The sequence below is a fragment of the Hippocampus comes genome, unplaced genomic scaffold, assembly GCF_001891065.2.
Source record: "Hippocampus comes isolate QL1 unplaced genomic scaffold, H_comes_QL1_v1.1 scaffold174, whole genome shotgun sequence".
NCBI classification, from domain to species: domain Eukaryota; kingdom Metazoa; phylum Chordata; class Actinopteri; order Syngnathiformes; family Syngnathidae; genus Hippocampus; species Hippocampus comes.
In genome coordinates, this window is record NW_017805983.1 from 6,635,264 (window position 1) to 6,658,362 (window position 23,099).

At 41.4% G+C, this 23,099-nt stretch overlaps 1 protein-coding gene across 1 annotated transcript in view; it reads left to right on the forward strand.

The window, feature by feature from the left end:
* The window catches only part of LOC109528545 (cadherin-4), a 205,109-nt gene that overhangs the window by 138,988 nt on the left and 43,022 nt on the right, over positions 1 to 23,099 (forward strand). Inside the window, exons 4-5 of the mRNA XM_019891309.1 lie at positions 4,515 to 4,741; positions 11,574 to 11,771. Of these exons, the coding sequence (XP_019746868.1) occupies positions 4,515 to 4,741; positions 11,574 to 11,771 (425 nt within the window). The remainder of the gene's footprint in view (positions 1 to 4,514; positions 4,742 to 11,573; positions 11,772 to 23,099) is intronic.

The following is a 23,099-nucleotide window of genomic DNA, read 5'->3' on the forward strand; positions in this document are numbered from 1 at the left end:
GCCTACCTACTGCGCTACTCTATTTCAATGTTGGCCATTGGTCAAACCAAAAGTAGATTATCTATGAGCCATTTGGAGCAGAATGGAGAGATGAGACGCTCTCCATGTCTCTATGATGGGCTTTTTACAATCACGGTTTCATCACACAGTATGTTTGTCCTGCCCTCGTAGTCTTGGTAATGGACAGTGTGCTTGGCTATGTATAGCCTCTCACTGAGGGCCACGCTTAATGTGGAGCGTCTACTCTGATTAGACTGTACGCTCCCTGTGGTATCTCTAACAAGTAGCCATGCTTATTTTTTGCATTCGTCTCTTCATCCTGTCCTCTCTTTCCATTTCTGTACGCGCCATCACTCTCCCACCCCCTCCCCATTACCCGTTTACTCTCTCTTGCTCTCTCATCTCATTCTCACTATACCCATCTGCCTGGATTCACTCAGGAAGCTGGCCCAGTTAACCTGCTTGAACAGCCATCTGAGCAGCCACAACCAGTCCAGTGTGGCAGGGCTTCCATGAATCGGAACGCCAACTCCAGGATGCTTCCACTCACTGCCTTCCCGGTCCCAGTTACATTCCAAGCTTTTGTTGGGGACTCGACAATTTTATGCAGGCATGCTCTCATGTCCATCCGCACGCGCGCGCACACACACACACATACACACACACACACACGAACACACACACACACACACATAAGTCCTTACCTGACTTAACCCTCGTAACACAAGAGAGCCTTAAAAAATTAAGGACATTCATCTTCATCGGTGTGACCATGGTAGCCATAGTGTTCAAGTTCAAGGTCCTTTGTGTGGGCTTGGCTTGCATTGGCTGCCACGTAACGTGAAACCTGCCTCCTCCTCACTTCCATCCTTCTCTCTCACCAACAATGTACCCAAAGGGCCAGTCCCAGTCACCAGGTTTGCTTTGAGTTGTTTGTTGTATAATTGTAAGGTAGAGTGACTGAATGATGTTTTTGCACCACACTTTCACAAGTAAAAGCATATTAATCTAGCTCTCGGTCAAGATTTTTCAACCTGCCCATGAGCTTTATGTTAACTGTTCTGTTGAGGGTGGTGCGGGTACCCGCAGCGGCTCCTCTCTCTCCTGTGGTTGCACTGTGGTTGAGAGGAAAGAAATTTCATCTGTGCTGTATGTTGCACATAGAGCATATTTGACAATAAAGTTGACTTGACTTGACTTCTTTCATGTTCACCTCATTTCATTGCCTACCCGATTGCCACCTTTCACACATCTTCCATCCATCTTTTCCTCTCCCCTGAGCGTATGCCTTTTACTTTGCCTTTCAACTCTTAAATGTTCCTTTTTGCTTGGGTACCTGTATTGAAGAGGTAACTTTTGTTAGAAAATGGAGAGAAAGGAGAAAATGCGTCTTTGGGTTGGACACGCTCCAAAGTGCATTGAAAAGAGGTTTTGTTGAGTGGAGTCAATTTTATTTCGTGGTTGCATACAATAAAATCATCTGGATCCTGATATACTTTTAAAGTACACAAAATGCAGATGAGTGGTTGCACACACACACAGATGGGTAGTCTACTGTTTCTGGATTGTATTTCATGTAACCCTTGATGAAATAAAATTAAGAAAATGCAGCACGCCATTTTCGGCCCAGTGGGCCAGTGGTTCGTGCGTCGACCTCACAACGCGGAGGTACCGGGTTCAATTCCAGCTCCTGCCTCCCTGTGTGGAATTTGCATGTTCTCCCCGTGCTTGCGTGGGTTTTCTCCGGGTACACCGGTTTCCTCCCACATTCCAAAAACATGCATGGCAGACTGATTGAACACTCCAAATTGTCCCTCGGTGTGAGTGTGAGTGCGGATGCTTGTTCGTCTGTGAGTGCCACTTTCTCTTTGTTGCAAACAAAATATTGTGTTGTGGAAACTGGAGTATGCACAGAAAAATGACTGTGGTGTTTAATTGATAATGTATACAGGTGAGAGGAATTTGGTTTTCCAAACAAACTATTCAGTTGTGGAACGATGTCAAATTAAGATGTCGCAAGCATTTCACGTCCAGGCGCAATCAATTCAATGCCATAGTTTAGTTTTCTTTCGTGAAAATAAACATCCTGTTCGATTAAAAACATCATGTTTCCTTCTTGTGGTTATTTGTGCTGGTATTTTCAGTATTTTGAGGATGTGACTGGCTGGCTGCTTCAACAAAGAGGCACCAGATCAATGCACAATGGGGGCACTTTGCCTTGGATGTTGTTTGAATGTTTTTTAGGTGCAGCACAGTGCCGGTGGGCGTCTTTCCTCCGTTGTCTTATTCATATAAGGCCTCTTTTTGCAGCATCGACCTGGGGAGCTACTGGAGGTCTTTTTGTATCGATGCAGGAAATCTTGGCATTCTTTCTTTCTTTAATTGGTGCAAAACTGGTTCTTGTTGCTGGTTTTCTGCTTTTTGTGGGTGGTCAGGTACATGAAGTTTATATTGCCTTTGGTAAAACTTGCACTTTCATCGTGCGTTGTTTGTAATCAACACATTGGTCGTGATTGTTTATATTCTGTAATGATACAATGTTATTTCTCACTATTCACAGGGTTTCCTTTTTTGTCTTGAATTTGTAATATGAATTTTCATGTGATGACATGATTTGGATTGGAAGCAGAATTTTGATTTGAAAACAAAATCCTATTCATCCATCCATCTTCTATCGAGCTACGCGACTATTCCCTGCGTGCATTTACTTACGTAGCCACAGCTGTACAGTAGCGCGTGCACGCGAAGGATGAACAATGGAGAGCAGCAATAACACTAGTGCCTATCTGTTAACGTACCATCCGAGTAAATTCACATCTTACTTTGATGAAAAGGAGATACAGATACAAACTGGACAAATTGGATATTACAAATCGATCAAGCAGTACATTGAAGAAGCCACACACAGCAAATCGTGTCTAAATCCACTGTAGATGGATCTCAGAGTCAAAGGAGTAAAAGAGAAGGCGCTATAAATGAAATAAAAGGATGAGGAGACAAATAGGAGCAAAAAACAAAGGCTCTCCAGAAGGTATGTTGGCTCTGCTTGACCCTGTACAGGGATATGGTGGGGGGTCGGGCCTTCTGGGATGTAACGGGTTTGTTATCAGCTTATCTTCACATGGGGTAGGTGGAATTGAACTTGAACTGGTCACCAGCCAATCGCAGGGCCCACATAGACAAGCAACCATTCACGCACTCATTCACTCTGAATGACACGGTACCCAAGAAAACACAAAATAATGGGGAGAACATACATTTTGCCTCTTGTCGTGGTCATACTTGTCAAACGTGTCTTGTCCCCTCCCGTTTAATTCAAGACGCAGACATTCTTACTGAGTGGACAGGATGTGAACTCTCTCGGATTTCTGCCTGTCTGGCCTGAAAGAAAATGATGGCGGCACAAGAGACACACAGTCATGTTGAGGGCCCAGTAAAGCCAAAAGTCGGTTGGACTTTGCAAGGGAAGCTTTGTTTCCGCTGTCTGACGAACGTGAGAAGACTACTGTATGTAAAAAAAACAACAGTGACAGCCTTAGCTCAGGGTTTCATGCAATGTGTCTAGACATTTAAATCCCCAACAGAGAATAGGGTGCCTTGAGGCAGCAAAGGCGCAAGGATCGGAGAGCATTGTGAGCACATGTCTCTGACGCATCCTTGCTTGAACTGTGCTGATTTCATTGCAGATCACACAGATAGGATATTGAAATGGAAGAGGGTTGTGGTATGCGTTAACTGCAGTTTAACATACAATATATCAATCCTATTAAAGTTAAGTAGGAGTGGGTGGATGATTCTGTTTTCCTTTTGTGATTCAAGCTCATTTGCTGCATCGAGGCATTGTTTTGAATCAATAGCGTGCACAGAGAGCAAGAATGCTTGGATGTGTCAGGCAGCATGTTAATTCAATCCCTTTATTTTTATTCCCAGGGACCTTTTTTGTTTACAATTCCTGCCTAAATGATTCAATAGCTGAGCATGTGGAAAACTACTTTCCCAAGTAGAAAAAAAACAAAAAAGCCTGCTAGCCATGTGGCAAATGTATACTTATCTCTTCAGTAGGGAAGGCCATGTATATGCGAGTTAAGTAAGTCCCAAACACGGTACCATGACAGACTTGTAGCGTGTTCTTGGGTTGCCCACAACTGACATGTTTTTACAATGCTTACTCTGTTATAAGGAGAATGTGCATTGGCAATGAAAGAATTCTGAAGGGTCTTATTCTTGTGAAAGCTTGACCTAAATAATCAGAGATGGATTTGAGCCACTGCGATTGGCTAGCAACCGGTTCAGGTGTCCCCTGCCTATTGCCCGAAGACAGCCGGGATGGGCTCCAGCATCCCCCGCAACCTTGGTGAGCATAAAGCAGATCGGAAAATGGATAGGTGGATGGATTTGAGCCAAATCTGACATTGCGATAACGTCACCCCAAGATGTGCGGCTGTATGCATGTGTCATTATTCACCGGCTGATTAAAGAAAGCATATCTTTCATGTTCCACCTCTCTTCTACAGTAAACTTTGATGACTGCATGGGGAACAAAGCGGTGGTTTTCAAGAGCAGCGATCCCAACTTCAGTGTGCGCACAGATGGGTCCATCTTTGCTCAGGCAGAGGGAGCTTCCTTGGCTGAGCCAATCCAGTTTAAACTAACAGCAAGCGGTCCACATTCTCACCTCTGGAAGACTGTGATCCAGCTGGCACTGATAGACCCCCCTGCACCTCAACAAAATGAGCATGAGGTAAGTTAAAATAAGACAAACACACCTCACTTCAATTTTTAATTATCAACCAGTGATTTGACCTCATATTAGATTCCTACCAGCGGTGGCGTTCACAGCCATGAATCAGGTCAAAACTCCTTGGGGTTTTAGCAAGCCAGAGAGACTCGAAAGAAAGAAGTGGAGTAGCACTTGGGTAAAAGTAATAGAATAATGCTACCACAAGGGGAGAGTATGATTGCCCTTAGCCATAAGCTGTTATTGGAAATCCTCCGATACCTTGGATACCCCACAAGCACCTGACAGGTCCTCTTCTAATCAACTGTTTTCAGAGGACAGACAACGAGTGTCGCCAAGCTTCCAGTGCCCCAAAAGCGGCAGCTTCAAATTTCAACTCAGGGGCTGTTTAAATGAAGAAATTACTGCTTAATTTGTTAACTGGCTGTTTTTGCCGCGTAACTGAGGGTCAGACACAGAGGCCCTAACTGTAGGATTTCTCTAAACGTTTATCCTGTGGTATGGCATCGACTTTGCATTGCTTTTAAATTGCCCACTTTGAAAGCACTAGCACTGACAACAAACCCTAATTATAGTCTTTCGACATTATATGAACAGACATTTTTTCATTCATTCAAAACTATATGAAAGAACACAGCGAACTACTGAAAATGGACCCCCCGGGAATAATGAATATGCCTTATAATTTAACAGAACCAATTTAAAATTATGATCCTACACATGCCGTTAACTTCATTGCTACTTGCAAATGTGCATGATCAAAAGAGGACACGCTTGATTGCTGGTTTCATCCAGGAGCTGCCGGCTAATTATTAGCTGCTAACCTGCTAATATTTACATGGGCAGGCTGTGCAAATTCTTCGACGTCATCACTTGGGTACTGCTTGTTCAAATGAATCAACAGGTTTGTTGCATTGCCTTGTTTTGGATGACATACAGTCCCTTGCTCTACGGCATCCTCCCTGTAGTTCTGGAGATACCGCAACACGTGATGGGAAGGAACTTCACTTGTCAAAAATAGCTTAGGCTTTGGAAGACTATGGTGAGTCATGGCTGCCCGTCAGGTGTGCGTATAGTTGTACGTTTCGTCAATTTGTTACAATTACTTTCTGTTTACTGCTTCTTCTTTCACATATTGGCGGATTTTGTTTACTTCAATTTTGCAAACTAAAGTTAGAAGGAAAAGCTGGACTCTGATTGGCTAGTGGCGCATATTTCCGCCGCGTCTGATGGAGTAAATATGCTCAAAGCTCATAGGTGGTCATGTAAGATCACAATTTGACACTCAGCATTAAAAAAAAAAAAAAAAAACAACAACAACAACAACAAAAACCACTGCTATAAGAGCACGAAGCACCCGTGTGGTCTATTTAATACTGATTAACTTGTGAAAAATCGGTATGTTTTTGCCCTGTTACGTCAAACATTCGACTTGTTGACTACAGATGTGCGGGAAAACAATGGGGGGGGGGGGCAGTAATGCTCGGGCTTGGTTAGTGGGATTTTTCCAAGGTCATTAACTTTGAATTAGGGATTTGACGGCTCATTCTACATTATCGAAAGTAGTAAAATTTCTTATTCTTGGCCCTGAAAAAGGGGAAAATAGGTCATTTACTTTTCAAACAGACACAAAGGGAAGCATGTTGGGCTAACGGCCAATTAGTGGAAGTGAACATTCCTTCCGAATCAACTAACGTAACATTCCTGAGGAGAATGTTAGGTGAGCGAGTGAGTCGTGGATCAGACATGATTCACTTCAAAACCAACATGCACAATATGCAGGACCATCAGTCGCAGAAAGCAAAGCGCAAGAAACAACAGAAAAATATACGTATGTTGTACTTTGTTGAATAATAACTTCCAGATGTCGAGGGCCTGGGTGATATCAAAGCGTGCAGAATTTTTGGGAAGCAGTGGTGAGGAGGGGATGAGCTGGGCCCCTCGCCAGCTGGCTGAGGTTGAAGGTACCATTGCTGCAGGGCCTGAAACCATGCCACACTCTGTAGCTTATGTTCGATTTAGCAAACGAGCATAAGAGTGCGTTGTGAGATTTTCTGTTTGGGGGGTCTGGAAGTGCGCAATGATTTCAAAATTGTTTTACCAAGAAAGACTGTATCCAAACGCATTTTTTATTATCGCTCACAGAATCTATGTGTTGATACGCCATGACAGCTAATGCGCGCGGCTGAATTTGCCTGCAAGAAGGCAGAGCTGTGACGTAGAAGCGTTGAAAGCCATCTTGGCCCAGCCGTCTCCCCAATTTAACCCGTCGTTTTCTTGGTCGGATTCTGATGAAATTGAAGCACTCTCAAAATTTTCCAGACTCAATACTGACGGAAGCTTTGTCCATCTGTCACTGATGTCGCCCGTTTCAATTATTCTTAGTCTCACATCACCATATCCGCAAAGGTTTCTGGTGAAATAGATCATCTGCAAAAATGTGTTCAATGTGTTAACAGGTCTAGTTGTAGATACATTTAGACAAGTTCATGTATGCTTTAAATGAAGGTTCATGTTTTGATCATGTTTAGGAAATCCCTCAGTGCACGTCACCGGTTTTTAGATTCTTCATTAGCAGATTTAAAAATAGTCTGAAAGAGTAATACACTGATTTAAAGCAACCACACGGCTTATTGATTTACGGCTTCCAAACTGCTTGAGAAACTGAAGCATTCCTCAAGCAATTTGCACTTCTGATCAGTGGAGGTCGAATTCAATTGTCGTTGATTCAATTCGATCACACTCCATAATCAGAAGGTTGCATGTGAAAAAGTGACACATTCGCCCCTGTCAAGTCCAACGAATGTCTGAGGCTGTCTCTAGAAAAACTCTTGAGAGCTGACATCAGTTTTGCTCGATGCTTGTGCAGGCATATGTTTCTTTGATCAGTGGGAGTGCATACTGTATGAGCAACAAGGTTTGATCAGTATTTACCCTAATGAACAGTAAGACCTCGCAAGCCTTATGCAGCCCTAATGGGGACAATACAAATCTGTTTATCTCGAGTTTCTATCTCTATCCCTTTTTTCGGTATCTCTCTGATGAGCTCACTTGTACCTCTCTGCACATGTAAAAAAGAAGGAATGGAGAGCGTTACTTATTTACGGAAAGAAGAAGGGATGGGGGGTCAACTACTAACGCCTGACAACTCTCTCTTCATATCTAGATTCCCATTCCCCAAAAAGTATCTTTTCTATGCATCTTTATGCTGTACCATTTCTGACAACACCAGTGCCATATGAGGCAACATCCCCAGCAAACTTCGATCCCCCTGAAGAAAAAGAATGCATTTGTACAGACCTGGCTTGCGTCGGTCAGATTGTGGTCTGCTGACAAAGCCTGAAAGTAAACGATTGTGTGCATGTTTGAGCACACTTGTCAAACACTAGACAAGGTGTTTAAAATGTCCATGTGTGTGTTTGGTTGGCCAGGTTCTATTTTATGTAAAAACAGTGTGGCGGTGATGTTGCATTTTGGACATGAGTGAAAGGAAACTAAATTCATGTACTTGTTTAAAAGGGACTTCTGGAAAATGTACTTTTTAATTTATTGCATCTGGAGTACTTGTCCTTGCATAAAGCGAGAAATTAAACAACTAAGTAAATATTTTGTTAGCTGTCTCTATCCATAAATGTGTTTGCGAGTGAGCCGTTGACGAGTTTTGACGGCTCCAAGTTTCTGCCATGCAGCATCTGGGAAGGCCAAAATGGAAAAGCAATTATGGTCGTGATATATTCCTGACTTTCATCTATTTTGGGTGGGTCTGGAATGTATGCCTCACAATAAACAGAGATTTGCTGTAGCATAAAATTAAAATGTAATGTGTTTAAATTGAAATTGACATCGCAGCCTGAGGACCCCCAGGCTTTTTTTTTTTTTTTTTTTTTTTGTAGTCAAGATTTTGCCTGTGGGCAGGGTTCAATTCCGGCTCCAGCCTTCCTCTGCAGAGTTTGCATGTTCTCACCGGTGCCTGTGTGGGTTTTTTCCGGGTACTCCCTGTTTCCTCTCACATTCTAAAAACATGCATGGCAGACTAATGAAACACTCTAAAATGTCCCTAGGTGTTAGTGAGAGCGTGAATGGTTGCTCATCTATGTGAACCCTGCGATTGGCTGGCAACCAGTTCAGGGTGTCCCCCGCCTACTGCCCGAAGACAGCTGGGATAGGCTCCAGCACGCCCTGCGACCCTCGTGAGAATAAGCAGATCAGCAAATGGATGCATGTATGAATTTTGCCTGTAAATATTTTTGGAATCATTGAATGGCCTCTTTGCTTTTCAACACTTCTCTCAAAGGGAAAATCAAATGCTGCTGAAAGTAAACATCACCTTCATCCAAGCCCCTTTGCACCACACCTCAAACCACCCCCTCAGACTAATACAGACCATATGGATGCTTGCTTGAGACATTTGAAGCGGTCTTAAAAGCTTTTCTCTTCAGTGTCTTTCAAATGAAGTACATCTAAAAAGTGCTGTTTCTGCTGGCAGATACAAGACAAAGCTTTGAGGGACCTTGACCAAGCAAGAAAAAAAATACAGAGCCAAGGAGAAAGCACTTCTTGTTTGCTCCATTTGTCTAAATGCTTTTTTTTTTTTTACTCTCAAGCATTATCATTTGCAAAAGTATCTTAAGAGAACATATTGCACACGAGTAATCTACAGAGAAGAAGTAGACGCAAGAAACCACTTCTCTCTTTATCTATAAATGTATAGTTATTGAAGGTTTTTTTTTTTTTAAATCTTTCAAATTCACAACAAAAGATTTGCTGCTACTTTGACAGAAACACCCACACACTCAGATATGCTCCATTGTGTACTTTCCTGCTCCTGCTGAATGCTGTATAATGGAAATGCATTCTGCTCGTGATCATCTGGGAGGACAATGCGAAGTGTGTTCTCTCTGAGGCACCTTAGTGCACGTGCTTCGAACTTAGGTCGTCGCATTCTATTAGTTCACCACCAGATAGGAAGTGCATATTCCACACTGTACAATGGTTCGAACCAGGCCCCCCCAAAAATTGGGGCTGAAGACCTGTCGCTGTCTATGTAAAGGATGTTTGACGATATGACGGCGGACTGGCGTCTGTTCATAAAAAAAAAAAAAAAAAAAAACTCTACAGTCTGACTGTTAAAAAGTTTAAGATTTGATTAGCTAATATAAAACGAGAGGTGAGCCTTTCCTGTTAAATATGCGGCTGCGCTTTGTTGAAAGCAGATCTGAAGTCAGCAAATAAAAGTCAAGTTAAAGCCAAATGCATCTAAAATGAAGGCGTAATCATTCCTCTCCTCTGACATGTCACAATATCAGCGATTTACAAACTTTTACTTGCATATCGCTACAGAGAACAATCATTTGGTCATTAGTGGGGCAAATGTCTGAGGCAAAAAGACTGACTGTTTCCCTCCTGCCACAGCTCGGTGAACCTCTGCTGTTTTTTTACACGTCATTGCACTACCAGCCATACATAGAGCAGTGCTACAGGAATTCTGTTATTGAAACAAGCTGTCAGAGAGAAAAACAATCTTGCTGCAAGAGAAGGGCACGGGACAGCATGTGAGCTTGGGATAGCTCAGGGGAGAGTGATTGAGAGAGAGAGCGAGAGAGCACAAGTGATGCACTGCACAATGACGGCTGTGTCGGTGTTCTTGACATGTTTGTGTTGCCTTGCCGATATCCCTGAGATATGTTGATAAAATAGCTGCACAACACATGCCTAGCATTCGTAATCTGATACAACTTTGGATCATCTTCGATCATGTCGCCCTTGAGCATGTGTTGCATCATTCAGGACTCAAGCCAATAACCCAATACAAAGTGACAATGTACTTGAACATATTGTCACAGAATCCCTGAGCCTTAAGGTTAACAATCAAACCTCTCCAACCATATTATGAATAACTGACATTTGTTTTCTACCCACGGCAGACTTCATAGTTCCTATTTGTTTTTTTATTGCTCCATTTGCATTTGATCTTTTTTTTTTTGCTTGATGGTGCTCGGGTCATTTATGATGTCACAGCCTGGTGAAAGGGACTATAAACCCCACCACAGGCGCTCTCTCTCTCTCTCTCTCTCTCTCTCTCTCTCTCTCTCTCTCTGTCTCTCTCTCTCTCTCTCTCTCTCTTTATTGATAAGCATTTTATTCCTGAAGTGAATAGAAACATTTTAAGGTTAAATTGTCATTTTTCTAGTCTGTGCATTCCACGGGGGGGTACGTCCAGTCCTCGAGAGCCCCTATCCAGCTTGATTTAGGTGTCCCCATCTCACGATGCGCACGAAGTATGAGGTGCTTTCAAATGAAGTCGGACACCTACATAAAACACTGAGTATCGCTTTACACACACACACACACACACACATATATATATATATATATACATATATATATATATATATATATATGTATAGATTTTTTTTTTGTCATTGACTGAGATGCCATTGTGCTTATCAACAGTGTGCACTTTGGTTTCATAGCGACATCTGTCTAGTTATTATTTTGACAGATGTGGTTTTTACACTTCCCCAGGAGTTATTGTTATCACTTTTTGGAACAAAAGTACTTTGTAACATTGGGAGGCGGGTGAGTATTTCAAAAAGCAGCATATTGCTCTCTTTCCAAGGTAAAACCCACTCTATTTGCCAGAATAAGGTGAAAAGAAATACACAGCAAAGACACTGAGGGAAAAAAAATCACTTTGATCCACTTCACTAACTCAACTACTAAGAGTTCACTGATATTCAAAGTTCTTTAAGGAATGAAAGGGATTTTTTTCTTAATTAGCATTATGTTATTGTGATGGCCTCGTACATACTGACGTTTTTGGTTTTCTTTAAAGGTCAAAACCAAAGAGGCGACGGTTGCTGAGAGGAAAGAGAAGAAGGAAGCATTCCAAGCCCCACCTCCTGTCATCATGTTCTCCGGGGTCGGCTGGAACACCTCCAAGGGTCTCCGAAGGCAAAAGCGAGACTGGGTGATCCCACCAATCAACGTTGCTGAAAATTCTCGAGGACCGTTCCCTCAGATGCTCGTTAGTGTAAGTGTGATTCATCGTAAAATGACAAGGGAGGGTTCTTTACACCCCTTACTGAGTGGTGTGCAGAATATACACAAAGCAAGGGTGACCTGGAATGGTGAAAAGCGCAAAGGTGTTATTCACCAGTCTGGTGAGAGAAGTTCTCTCAGACGTCGAGCAGACTTCAAAGTAGCAACAAAACACAACCAATGAAAGATTCTGCGTTTGCAATGGAACAAATGATTATTTCTACTTTGTTAAGCTTTCATGGTTTTCTTCATCAGGCCTTTTCAGAAGGCTTTACCGAGTGTTCTTTTTAGACCACTACTTCAACGTGACAAAACTCATGAATAAAAGCTAATCAACATACCCATCGAGCAACAGCTCATGGTTATTTTCAAACAAAAATTCTTTTCAATCGGAATGCAGCACTCGCATTTTATGGGGTGGTACATAGCAATGTTTCACAAATTGTAAAGCAATTCCGAGGCCCAGGCCAGGCAAATGAACAAAAGTGAAAAGAAGATGGATGCAAATATGCTATGTGGTATGAGTTTAAGATGCAAAGGTTCAAGATGTGTCTCTCTCATAGCGCTCTCCACGCTTGTGGTGTAATTCTTCAAAAAGATGTCATACTGAAAGAGAGTTGTTTCATCCCTATCTCCCTCTTTGCGTTTTCTTGGAATATTTTCTGAAATATTTTGTCATCAGCTTTTCCCTCAGTCTGCACAAAAAAAAAATTCCCACTTCATCTCTTTTGTCCCTTAAAAGAGTTTTGCATGCTGTCTTTATGTTTTTTTCTTTTGGAATCTGTTCTTTGTTTTTCAATAAGAGTTTTATCCAGCCACTAGGGAACAGCGGCAGGAGGGGCTTTTTTTTTCTTTCCCATCCCTGTAGATTGAGAGAAAAAAATACAAAAGACAACATTCATCATCAAGGAATGCGTTTGTTAAACTTTCTTTTTTTAATAAGAGCGTCTGCCCCGTTACTCAGTGGTGTCTGAAATTGCAAAGCACATCAGTGTTATGAGACTAGCTACAAAAAAAAAAAGCACAGCTTTCATTTGAACATCGTCCAGTCTTTGCTGCAAATAGGTCCATTGGGGCCTGGTGGCTTGGTGAGAAGAAAGGCAAAGTGATGCATTTTGGTGCTTCTGTTGAGCGTCGAACTTCAATGATAACTGCAGGGCAGCCACGGCCCGACTGAAAGGCGAGAGGCCCTAACAAGGAGACAGCTCTGGGAAGTGGATGTTATTGGGATCATTTTACTTCACTTACTGTTCATTTGTTTGCTCTGCTTCGGTCCTCCGGTTGAGAATTGATGTTGATCTGGTTTTCCTGTTAAACTACCAAGAAGTCTTTACTAAGACGACACTCACTCGTACGTATGATGCAAATGACTAGGAGACCTGGTTGTGCATCTTTTTGTGTCTCATCTCCTGTGCCTACCTGGAGCTCCGCCATCCCTCAGTGTTGCCTTCCCTAATGGCCTGTGAAGTCACTCTCCTCCCTAATGGGCCATTCTGCCATCCAGCGCAGCGCTGAGTGACATGCAGACAGTCGCCCTCCCACCGCTTCTCGCCTTCTTCAGACCTCATCCCAGTTGCCATCAGCTGGGCAGGCATGGTGTCAGTAGCTCACCTACATTTCAGCTACAGCAGCACTTTGGTCAGGCCAGGTGTCAGGACCCCACTGACTGGCCTGTAAACTCTCAGCCTAACGTGGCTCCAGGGCAAATATGTCTTCATGTGTAGCGTTGAAAGTCTTGAAAAAGAGCTGAGATTGTGTCAGAGCTCAGTAAGAGGTTATTATTTCTCCCCCCCACCCCAACCACCATTCATAGCACAGCTGGAATTGTTGCCCTGGCATGTCAGCATTTTCCAAATTATATCATGCTGAAGTCAGCAGGATTGTTTCTGCTGCTTTGTATTTGACGTGTTTTGACCTCTTGTAATTTTTTTTCTTCAAATTCTTAACTATCGAAATCAGGCAGACTTCCATTCAAAAGCCTGGGGCCATAATGGCCGATTCCTTTATATATCATAAAACATCACTATTTGAGCTTCAATTTCCATTTTTTTTTTTTTTTTGTCAACTGTCTCTGACACACGTAACACTTTTTTAATTCTACGGCTGACTGGTGTATGGCTCAGGTGTGTCCTATTTCATAATATTGATTGTTTTTAAACGCCAAATCGCGCATTTTCAGATTTGGGGTTTGCCTCGGAAGCCTACATTGGATACTAATTCGAGGTGTAAGCAACATCAAAATTTTGAGTTATCTATGCATGAAAAACAAGAAAGTGTAAAGCTGGGAATAGATGTTTACGTCAATCAGTGCCTATTGCACAAGTATTGGTCTCATCGTTGAATGTCCTGAGAGAGTATAAATCACTCGCATACTAAGTAACCGTGGTCACAAATGGTAAAATTGGTATGAATGCAGGAGGAATAGGAAAGCCAGGCTTGCCCAAAAAAGAGACAAGCCTTTATAAAAAAAAAAAAAATGAATGCCAAACCTTTACCATCGTTATGGCTAAAGCGTTCCAGAAAGGAAGGCTCAGCTCTTGATCCCCAACATACAAGCTCCTTGTATGAAACTAAAGGTAATGCCATGCCGAGGGCTTCCCTGGCCTCATCTGGGATGGACTCACTAATCTCTACTGATGTACAGTAAATGCCTGAGCTGAAGTGATGATCTTGTCTATTATTCATCCTTTGAAGACAAAAACTAAATGCTTTCAGTCTGCGGGTAGTGGACGTACTCTTTTAAAAGAAAAGAAAGAAAATTCTCGAAAGTTATTCACGGTTTGTATCACACGCGTTGTGATCCTCTTGTCCTTTTGAGACAAACTATTCATTTTCTCCTTGCCTTTTGCAAGCGCTTTTTTTTTTGTGTGTGTGTGTTTTATCCCGTTTTGTTGACCAGCGTCATTATTTGGACTTTTTTGCCTCGCCCCATTTTTCTGTAAATAAATATTTTTTTGTTGCAATAATTCATCTGAGTCTACATTTGTAGAGTCCAATTCTATCTGGAACCTTCCAGACATCATGACACCACTCTGGTCGCTGTCATGCACATCTTTTAGACCACATCCTCGCCAAGAGGTCTCGGTCTGTTTGTTTGAAGTACAACAAGATTCGGACAGTGATGTTCATGATTGCCCAAATGGACCACACATTTAGAGAAATCCAGAAATCCATTTATATATTTTTTTTATTAATCAAAGCAAACCTGTCAAACGTGAAGCTGTGCAAACATTCAAGCACAAGACAAGTCAAGCAACACTGGTCACCTGTGACATGATCTGACTCATGTCAAGTCAGAATGATTTGTTGTTGTTCTACTTGATTTTTCATCAGTGAAAGCAAGTGGAAAATATATCAACACAGAACTGGCAATTGCGAGGTGAGGAAGTGTTGGCGGAGTGTGTAGACTGTGGGCGGGGGACAATTTAACAATATGAGATTTTGTTGTTTTTTTGTGTGTGTGTGTGTGTGTGTGTGTGTGTGTGTGTGTGTGTGTGTGTGTGGTGCTATAAAGCTGACTGAAAATGAAAAACTTTGTGAAGCCTTCCATTGATTCACAAGCTGCTTCTTATCTTAGGTGAAAGTAAATAAAGCAATCTGACAACACCTCTCACCTTTTATCTTCAAAACCGTGGTCCTTTTTTTACTGAGAAAAAAGTCTGTAAAAAAAAAGGAAAAAAATAACAAGAAAACATGCCTCAACAATTTGATCAAGCTGTTCGACAGTGTACAAAAACATTAGCGTCTAGAAAAACACACTTTTATTGTGCCATTTATTTTGAGCGTTCGTTGGACATGGTTTGGCCTGTCACAATGAGCAGGGGCAAGTGAGTTTGTGCCACGGAAATGGAATTTAATCAGTGTGCTCAGTAAACCATGTGTAAACTCAATTTTCCTTGTCCTATACTTTCTCATTTTCTCCCAATCTGTTTGTAATTGTTCACACAATGAATAATGTGTTTCCTCACACTCACAAGCCTTTGTCTACTTTTTAATTCTCAATACTGTTAATATGCTTCTTCGTATTTGCCTTTGAGTTTAAGGGAAAGACATTTCAGCGTTGTAACTGGCTTCAATTTCAGATGAACATGAAATTCAATCAATCAATAAACACGAGGACTGCAGGACAATGCATTTGACAGAAACACTCTAGCAATAAATTATTGTATTTTTTTTTTTTTTTTTTTACATCTTTAGGTTATTTTGTCTGACAATAATGTGCACGTAATTTAGTGGTAACTGACCGTCTTAATGAAAGCTCAAATTATTAAAGTCTGATATGATTCACATCGACTAAAATGTGTCCATTTTCAATTCTAATATGGATAAAATAATGATTGTGTGTATTATCATTCGCTTTCCGATGATCACACTGTGTGAATGAGCTAAGCTCATGCATTAAGCATGCGACGTCAACTCTTCATTCACGGGACTTGAACACACAGTTTTCATCTTTTTAACTCTAAACGACACCACGCTGGATTTCAAATTAAACAAGATGTGCTTTAATTACAGACTTTCAAGAATATTTATAATTGTTATGTGGTCTATAGGCCTCCCAGTTTGTGATATAGCTTGTTGCTGTGTGGCTTTATGCTGTGTAGTGGCTTCTAGTTGTGTAACATTTATTCTTTACTTGCCCAGTACTAAGAGAGAGCGGCAAGTCTTTGAACGATTGGCCTTGACCTTTTTGGCCTTCAAATTAAAAGGCTCAGCGTAACCGCTGATGATGAAAACTTAAATACATTGCATTGGTTAATTGTCACTGGCCAATGTTATACGCAACTCAACTCAACTCAACTGTATTTAGAGAGCACTTTCAAACAGCCATCGCTGCATACAAAGTGCTGTACATGGAGCAATTTAACATGTACAACAAACAGTAATAGTCCAATCGGCCTGCAATGCAGACTCTGAGCAAACTTGTGACTCCTGTATGAGATCTAGTGTGGGTTGCAATGCATTGGGTAAAGTTTATTGTGCTTGTGGCAGCACCTGTGCTCCAGTTTCCATATCTCTCTCCATGGAGTGCATTGAGAAAATCATCTTTTTGAGCAGAAATGAGAGAACTTTCCCCTCCCTAAGGTGTCCTCTGCTCGTGTTTACCAGTGATTAATGGCTGCTGAGCTTCACAGGCAGACACAGCGACAACAAAAACACCTGAAAGACCGACAGTGAAAGTGTAAGAAAGAGGAGCGGAAGAAGTAAAAAAGAGTTGATCAGATCACATTAGAAATATGGAGTAGGAAAAGAGGTGTCATTGAGAGTTGACTCTATACATTCATAAATTCAGTTCAAAATGAATTTAAAATCCACAACTGATTACGTTTTAAAGGACTGTGGCTGTTGAATTGCATTCATGACAAAAACCTTGATGAATTATCTATCTATGGCCATGAAATATGTGGTAGCTTCCATTAGTGAGTGTATGAAAGTCACTCAGCACCTCTGCCTTTATACAAAGCAATTTGGTGTTGATTCCATTGATTTTTCCATTAATGAATGACTTCAAATGAAATGAATCGTGACTTTCACATAATAGTACTGCTGCCTACGAGTATTCAGCAAACGATTTCAGAAGCTATTCTATGGAGGGAAAAAAACTGATCGATGTAATCTCATATGATGTCTGTAATCATTTAATAAGTGTGGGGAATTGAATATCCTCAAATGTAAAAATATTCCGTGATTTACTGCCGAGCAGTCCTGAGTGTGCCCTGCCTCTCACCCAATGTCAGTCTGCAATAGGACAAGTGGTACAGAACATTGATGGATGTCTGAATATTTTGGGAATATTATCATGCTGTTAGATGCTGTCCTCTCATATGATATGATATATGGTAAAAGATAGTGATGGGAAAATGAAGCTTCATGAAACAAGTGATTTTTTTGGTTCAAAAAGCAAGACTAGTGGAATGGAAATGTATTAAACTTCCACTGCATCTTTAAACTAAGAGTGCCATCTAGTGGAGCCCGAAATGATCACAGGTGCTTCATGAAGCTTCATTTGTGCCTTTCTAGTAAAAGTGGAGAATTTGCTTGTGAATCTTCTTCGCAGTCAATGTTTCCTAGTTCGATCCAGTGCCTTCTTTTGTCAATTTTACATGTTCTAACCTTACTCTGAAGTGTTGATTTTACTAGCTTTGCTAGCTCTTAAAGAATATTTACATTTTTTAAATCATGTTTTATTTTTCCAAGCTCCAAAAAAAAAGAGTTTTTGTATGTACGTCAGCAGAAACGAGAAAACCAAATACCTGAAAAAAAGAAAACATTCCAGAGTGAATGTAGGTATCACAATGGAATTAGAACCTTGTCTTTGTTTGTGCTTCCAAAGATATTTTTTTTTCCTGGTGTCCACCTTTGGGTCTTTTGCGCCCTCTTGGCATCTGCTCATCCGACCTCTGGCCAGAACTGTCGTAACTGCCCCCTTCATCTTTTTCATCTCTCACCTGCGAAGACATGCTTATACACACATAAAGCCACAAACAAACAGAGAATAAGCATGCATGCGCAAGCAGGCAGTGTAACTACTTGTACTAGACAAGCAGCAAACAAAGGATCATGTGCTGCATTGTTGCCTTTTTATAGGTGATTATTTTGGGGGTTTTGTTTCGTCGCTTTCCTGCTACATCCGGGAAAAAAGTGAACACAAGACAACAAAACTGTACACTTTATTTTTCTTTGAGTCCTTTGGTCAATCCCTTGGATGGTGAAAGTATTTAAAGATCACGGTGCAATAAATAGCAAGTTCACTGTGAGACCTAAGCACCATTTTGTGGAACTGCACAGAGCTAGAGAAAATCTTACGGAAATGGGTGCTGCAGTTCCGCAAATAGATGCCACTACCAGTAGCGTGTGGTGAAGTTCATGACTGTAAAAAATGCACGTAAAAAAGGAACTCAAAATATATAAGCTAAGCCTACATTTCAATTTTGACCTGAATTGAAAACATTTGTATTCAAGGACCTTTATACACTGTTCAGCAATGTGAGTGCAAGAAAAACAAGAGAATATCTAATATAAGGTCAAGGTCATTGTTGTTGATTTTGCTGATTTCCCGCACATCCCTGGCCACTACTCTCATAGACATCATGTCTTAATACTTTGTCGGGTGCTTGTACCCTGAGCAAAAAATTAACAGACTAGGTAACTGCCATATTTTCACAAGAGTGTGTTTCAGTACACCACACGCTGATTTGGTTAACACAGACAGTGTGAGGTCAACAAGGATGTAAACAACAAAACACCTCTCTGACTTACTCGCTGCATATGTTTCATTTGCTTGTTTGTTTTCCTCCCACCCTGTTGCATCCCATGTCATCAAAACCCAATCAGCCAACACACCTATTTGGTCAAGTGGTTGCACACAATGAAATCATGTGGATCCAGACAGAAAAAAAAAAGAAATTCAAATAGATGTGTAGTCTACTTAAAAATATAAATCTGGATCCATCTGATTTTATTTCGTACAACCACTCGGCAGTAGAAAATTAAGTAAAGTCAACACATCTTTTTGTTGGTGTGTCTTTGGTTGTCCACTTAAAATATCTAATTTTGCTGTCTTGTATTGGTGGTGGTGGTGGTGTGTGTGTGTGTGTGGGGGGGGGGGGGTTACAGTGTAGATTCCTTCCCTTTAATCAGGATGGATAAGAAAAATAGTGTGCATGTACACTTTTACATTGTTGGCCATATTTTACAGATTCTGTTCTCAAATTTATGATAGTATGCCCCACTTTTGGCAGACTTCCTGCCAATATGAAGCCATTATCTTAAAATGTGTTCTGCAGCGCTATCATCTGAGTCTTTGTACAGTGCATGAGAAGTGAAATACTTTGGTCCACTTGGGTGTAGCACACATACAGTCATGTCAGCATTTTATTTGTTTTGCTCAATAGCACATGTTGGCTGGTTAAAGCTTTTTGTTTGATTTAGTCTCCTGGAGTATTCACTTTCTATATATCCGTTACAAACCCCTGATGTGAGTTTTTCTCCAGCTCAAACAACCGCCGTTTGGCTAAATATACAGTGTGATATTGATACGCTGGTGGATTTAAGCAGCGTTGGATCCAGGGATGTCTGCATGTCTGCTCACCACGTTGTTCCAGACTGTGATATCTCGACATCCATCATCAGCATGATGATTTGCACAGGCCCAACTTTCATGGTTCCCAAGGAAATTATTCTTCTGAGAAAAATGATGAGGTGAGGTTTTTGCTATGTGTCCATTTTTGGTTTTAAGGGTATGCCCTTGAAGAATAGTCCAATGCTCACTGAGGCTTTTTTTCCTTCTTACTGAATGGAGCTGCTCCCAAATGTAATTTTGTAAAACAATTGGCTATTGTGCAGTAAAGCTGACAGCACTCTTTCAGAAATACCCGTTTAAAATACATGAGGTTGGATTGCATTTGAGTACATCATTGCAACGATTTGCTGTTGTTGTCAACATAGCAGCTATGAGAGTTTGAATGAACCAATCAATCCAAAAAAGGTTCTTGTGACGTTGGGCTTCCCATCCGATATTGTCGAGGCAAGTCACTTACATGACTTATTTGGGCCAATTTTAACCCTTTGCAGTTGTTTGCCTTTACTGACACAGCCCTGCCATTTGTCCTGGCCAGGAGTGGTAGGGTGTTGGGGAACTCACCGGAAATGGAATAACGAAAGTCAGAAGCATGGACTAATAATGGAACCATATAACAATGTCATTATTATTGTCAAATAGAACAGAAGCCATTTATCCAACCTTGTATGAATGAAATACACATGCAATCGCTCCGAATATGAAAAAAAAGACAACAACAACCCTAAAACATCTTTTCTGAGATCAAAGTTGATAACCAGCCATGAGTTGTGATGGCATAAAGACACCCGTGCAGAAAGATGAGAGTGCTTTACATTGTTACACTGGCTAATGGAGTCTTCGTGATGGAAGAACGTGTTCCTTTCTGTCGTATTTGACGTTTCTGCTCATGAATGAAACATTTGACCACGAAAGCAATTTGACCATCTTTTTTGAATAGCGTGACACTATTAGAGAGGAGGTGAGTGCACTAGGACACATTAAGGTATTTTGGACATGTAAATCATTCATAGACTGGAGACATGAAAATGACCTTATATTGGTTTGAGTTTTGGTGAATGTCATTTCAAGGGACCTAGAAAGATGGGGGCCGTGCATTGGTCTGTGGTTGGCACATCACAGTTGGCACAGTTCAGTGCTTTGGGTTCAAATCTCCACCTGTATAGAGTTTGCACACGGAAGAACTGAAATGGATCTCTGAGAAGAGACAAGACACAAGTCGCTGATGGTACTGGTACACTTTCTTGACTTGTGTGCAGGCAGCGTTTGATTGGTTCCCACTCAGTGGCGGTGTGGATGTGGGTGTGCATCGTTGTTTGTCTCCATGTGTGCCCAGTGACTGACTGGCGACCAGTTCAGCGGTTATTCTGCCTTTCACCCCAAGTCAGCTGGGATAGGCTGCAGCAATTCCCACGACCCTCATCAGGATAAGCGGCCTTGAAAATGGAATGGAATGGAGATAAGGCACATTTGCATTAATTGAACTTTTAATCATAGCCACATGTGACATATTTCCATATCTTTGAACTCGATATGTTTCGTTTCGTAGAATGATTGTTTTGGCAGAACAATCAACAATCATTTACGAAAAGTGCTGCGATGAGATATAGCTTGTTGCTTTCGATTGGACTTTTCTTTAGAGCTAAGTCAGCCTTTTTTGACGGAGGGATCCTCATTAAATGTATGCATTTAAATTTCTGAAAGTGTATAGAAGATGAGTTGAGAGCTGCAGCAATAAATTTCAGCAGCCTTTGGAAAACAATAAAGTGCCGGGTAGTATTGATAGGATGATGGATTGAAGCCGCTTTGGTTGCTGAGAACGCATGTCTGACTTTTGTTCTGCTCATCATGGTGGGCCAGACTTAACAAGAGTAACATCAATGTAATGGTTTGCACAGGCGGTGGGGAAAAAAAGAAAAAGAATTACGAGGTTGATGTTGTAGTCTGTTTTTGGGTTTTTTTTTTCTTTTTTTTTGGTATGCTTCAGAAGATTTTCCAACCAGGCTGTTTGTTTCATGCTAAATGGATCAACTCCAAAAATGAATGGGTTCTGTCAAACAATTGGTAACTGACCAGTTCCAAATGCTATCACACAAAAATTTGTGTCATCAATGTATGATTAATCCACTTCCTTCAAGCAATTTTCCAATTATCATAGTCCTGTATGTAATCACAGTGGTTTAATATCTGATTATTTCAAAATTGGTGCAGCTGTAGACATTTGCATGGGCAACAATTTAGCTGTGGTTTATTTTATTTCACAGGGAGAACATTTTTTTCAGCTACAGGTTTGTTGCATAAAAACTAGGCCTTGAGCTTCTAGCACAAGTCAAAATGAACCACAAAAAAGACCCACATCAACCACCCACTTGTTCATGTGCACCCAGATGATGCGTAAACATGCATATTTTGCCCTAAAGTCCCTCCAAAAGCACATTCTCCTCTGATATGACATCAGGCAGCAGAAGGCAGGCTCCCTCTCGGGTTGTCGATGTGAAATTAAATAGTAAATCATCTCTCAGCAAAAGACGTAAGAGTTATGTGTGAGTCAAGGGCAACAGTTCTGGGCTGTTTAATAGGAGATGAAGACTTTATGAAGGAAATAAATAACAGCTTAACAAACAGCCTCTGCGCGGTTCCCCTCTGCGAGTGGCCTCAGCGACTTCAGGGATCGGCAGAAGGAACGAGAGCCAAAAATCTATATTCCTCAGAAGACATGAAAAAACATAATGTGCAGTGAACTAGTGGAGAGATATTCAGAAGGGGAACCCGCTGGGAGCGGTGGGTAGCAGTGAGGAGCTGTGGGGGTGAGGGTGGCATCCCCAGGGAAGTGATAAAATATCTAAACAAAGGTCTTAAAACTGTGTTTTGCACATTACTTTAAAGCTACGGCAGGGTGGTGTCACGGTTGTGACGTGGTGTTGGACCCAAAATGCAGGCAGGAGGGAGGAGCAGGGTGTACTTGAAGAATTGTATTAAAACAGAAAACTAAATCCAAAGCAAACAAAGTCCAAAGTATCAAACAAAACACATGACCGAAGATAAAACATAACAATGACCAAAACCTGACTGAAACAAACATGACAGTAGCACAAAGCAACAGCAACAAACAAACATGACAGTGGCAAAGAGCAACAATGACCCGACAATGATTGCTCGGGCTGGGAGTCCTTTTAAAGCCACTAATTACCTAATGACCAACAGGTGTGCAGCTGCAGGGGAGCCCGACAGTGCCACCTG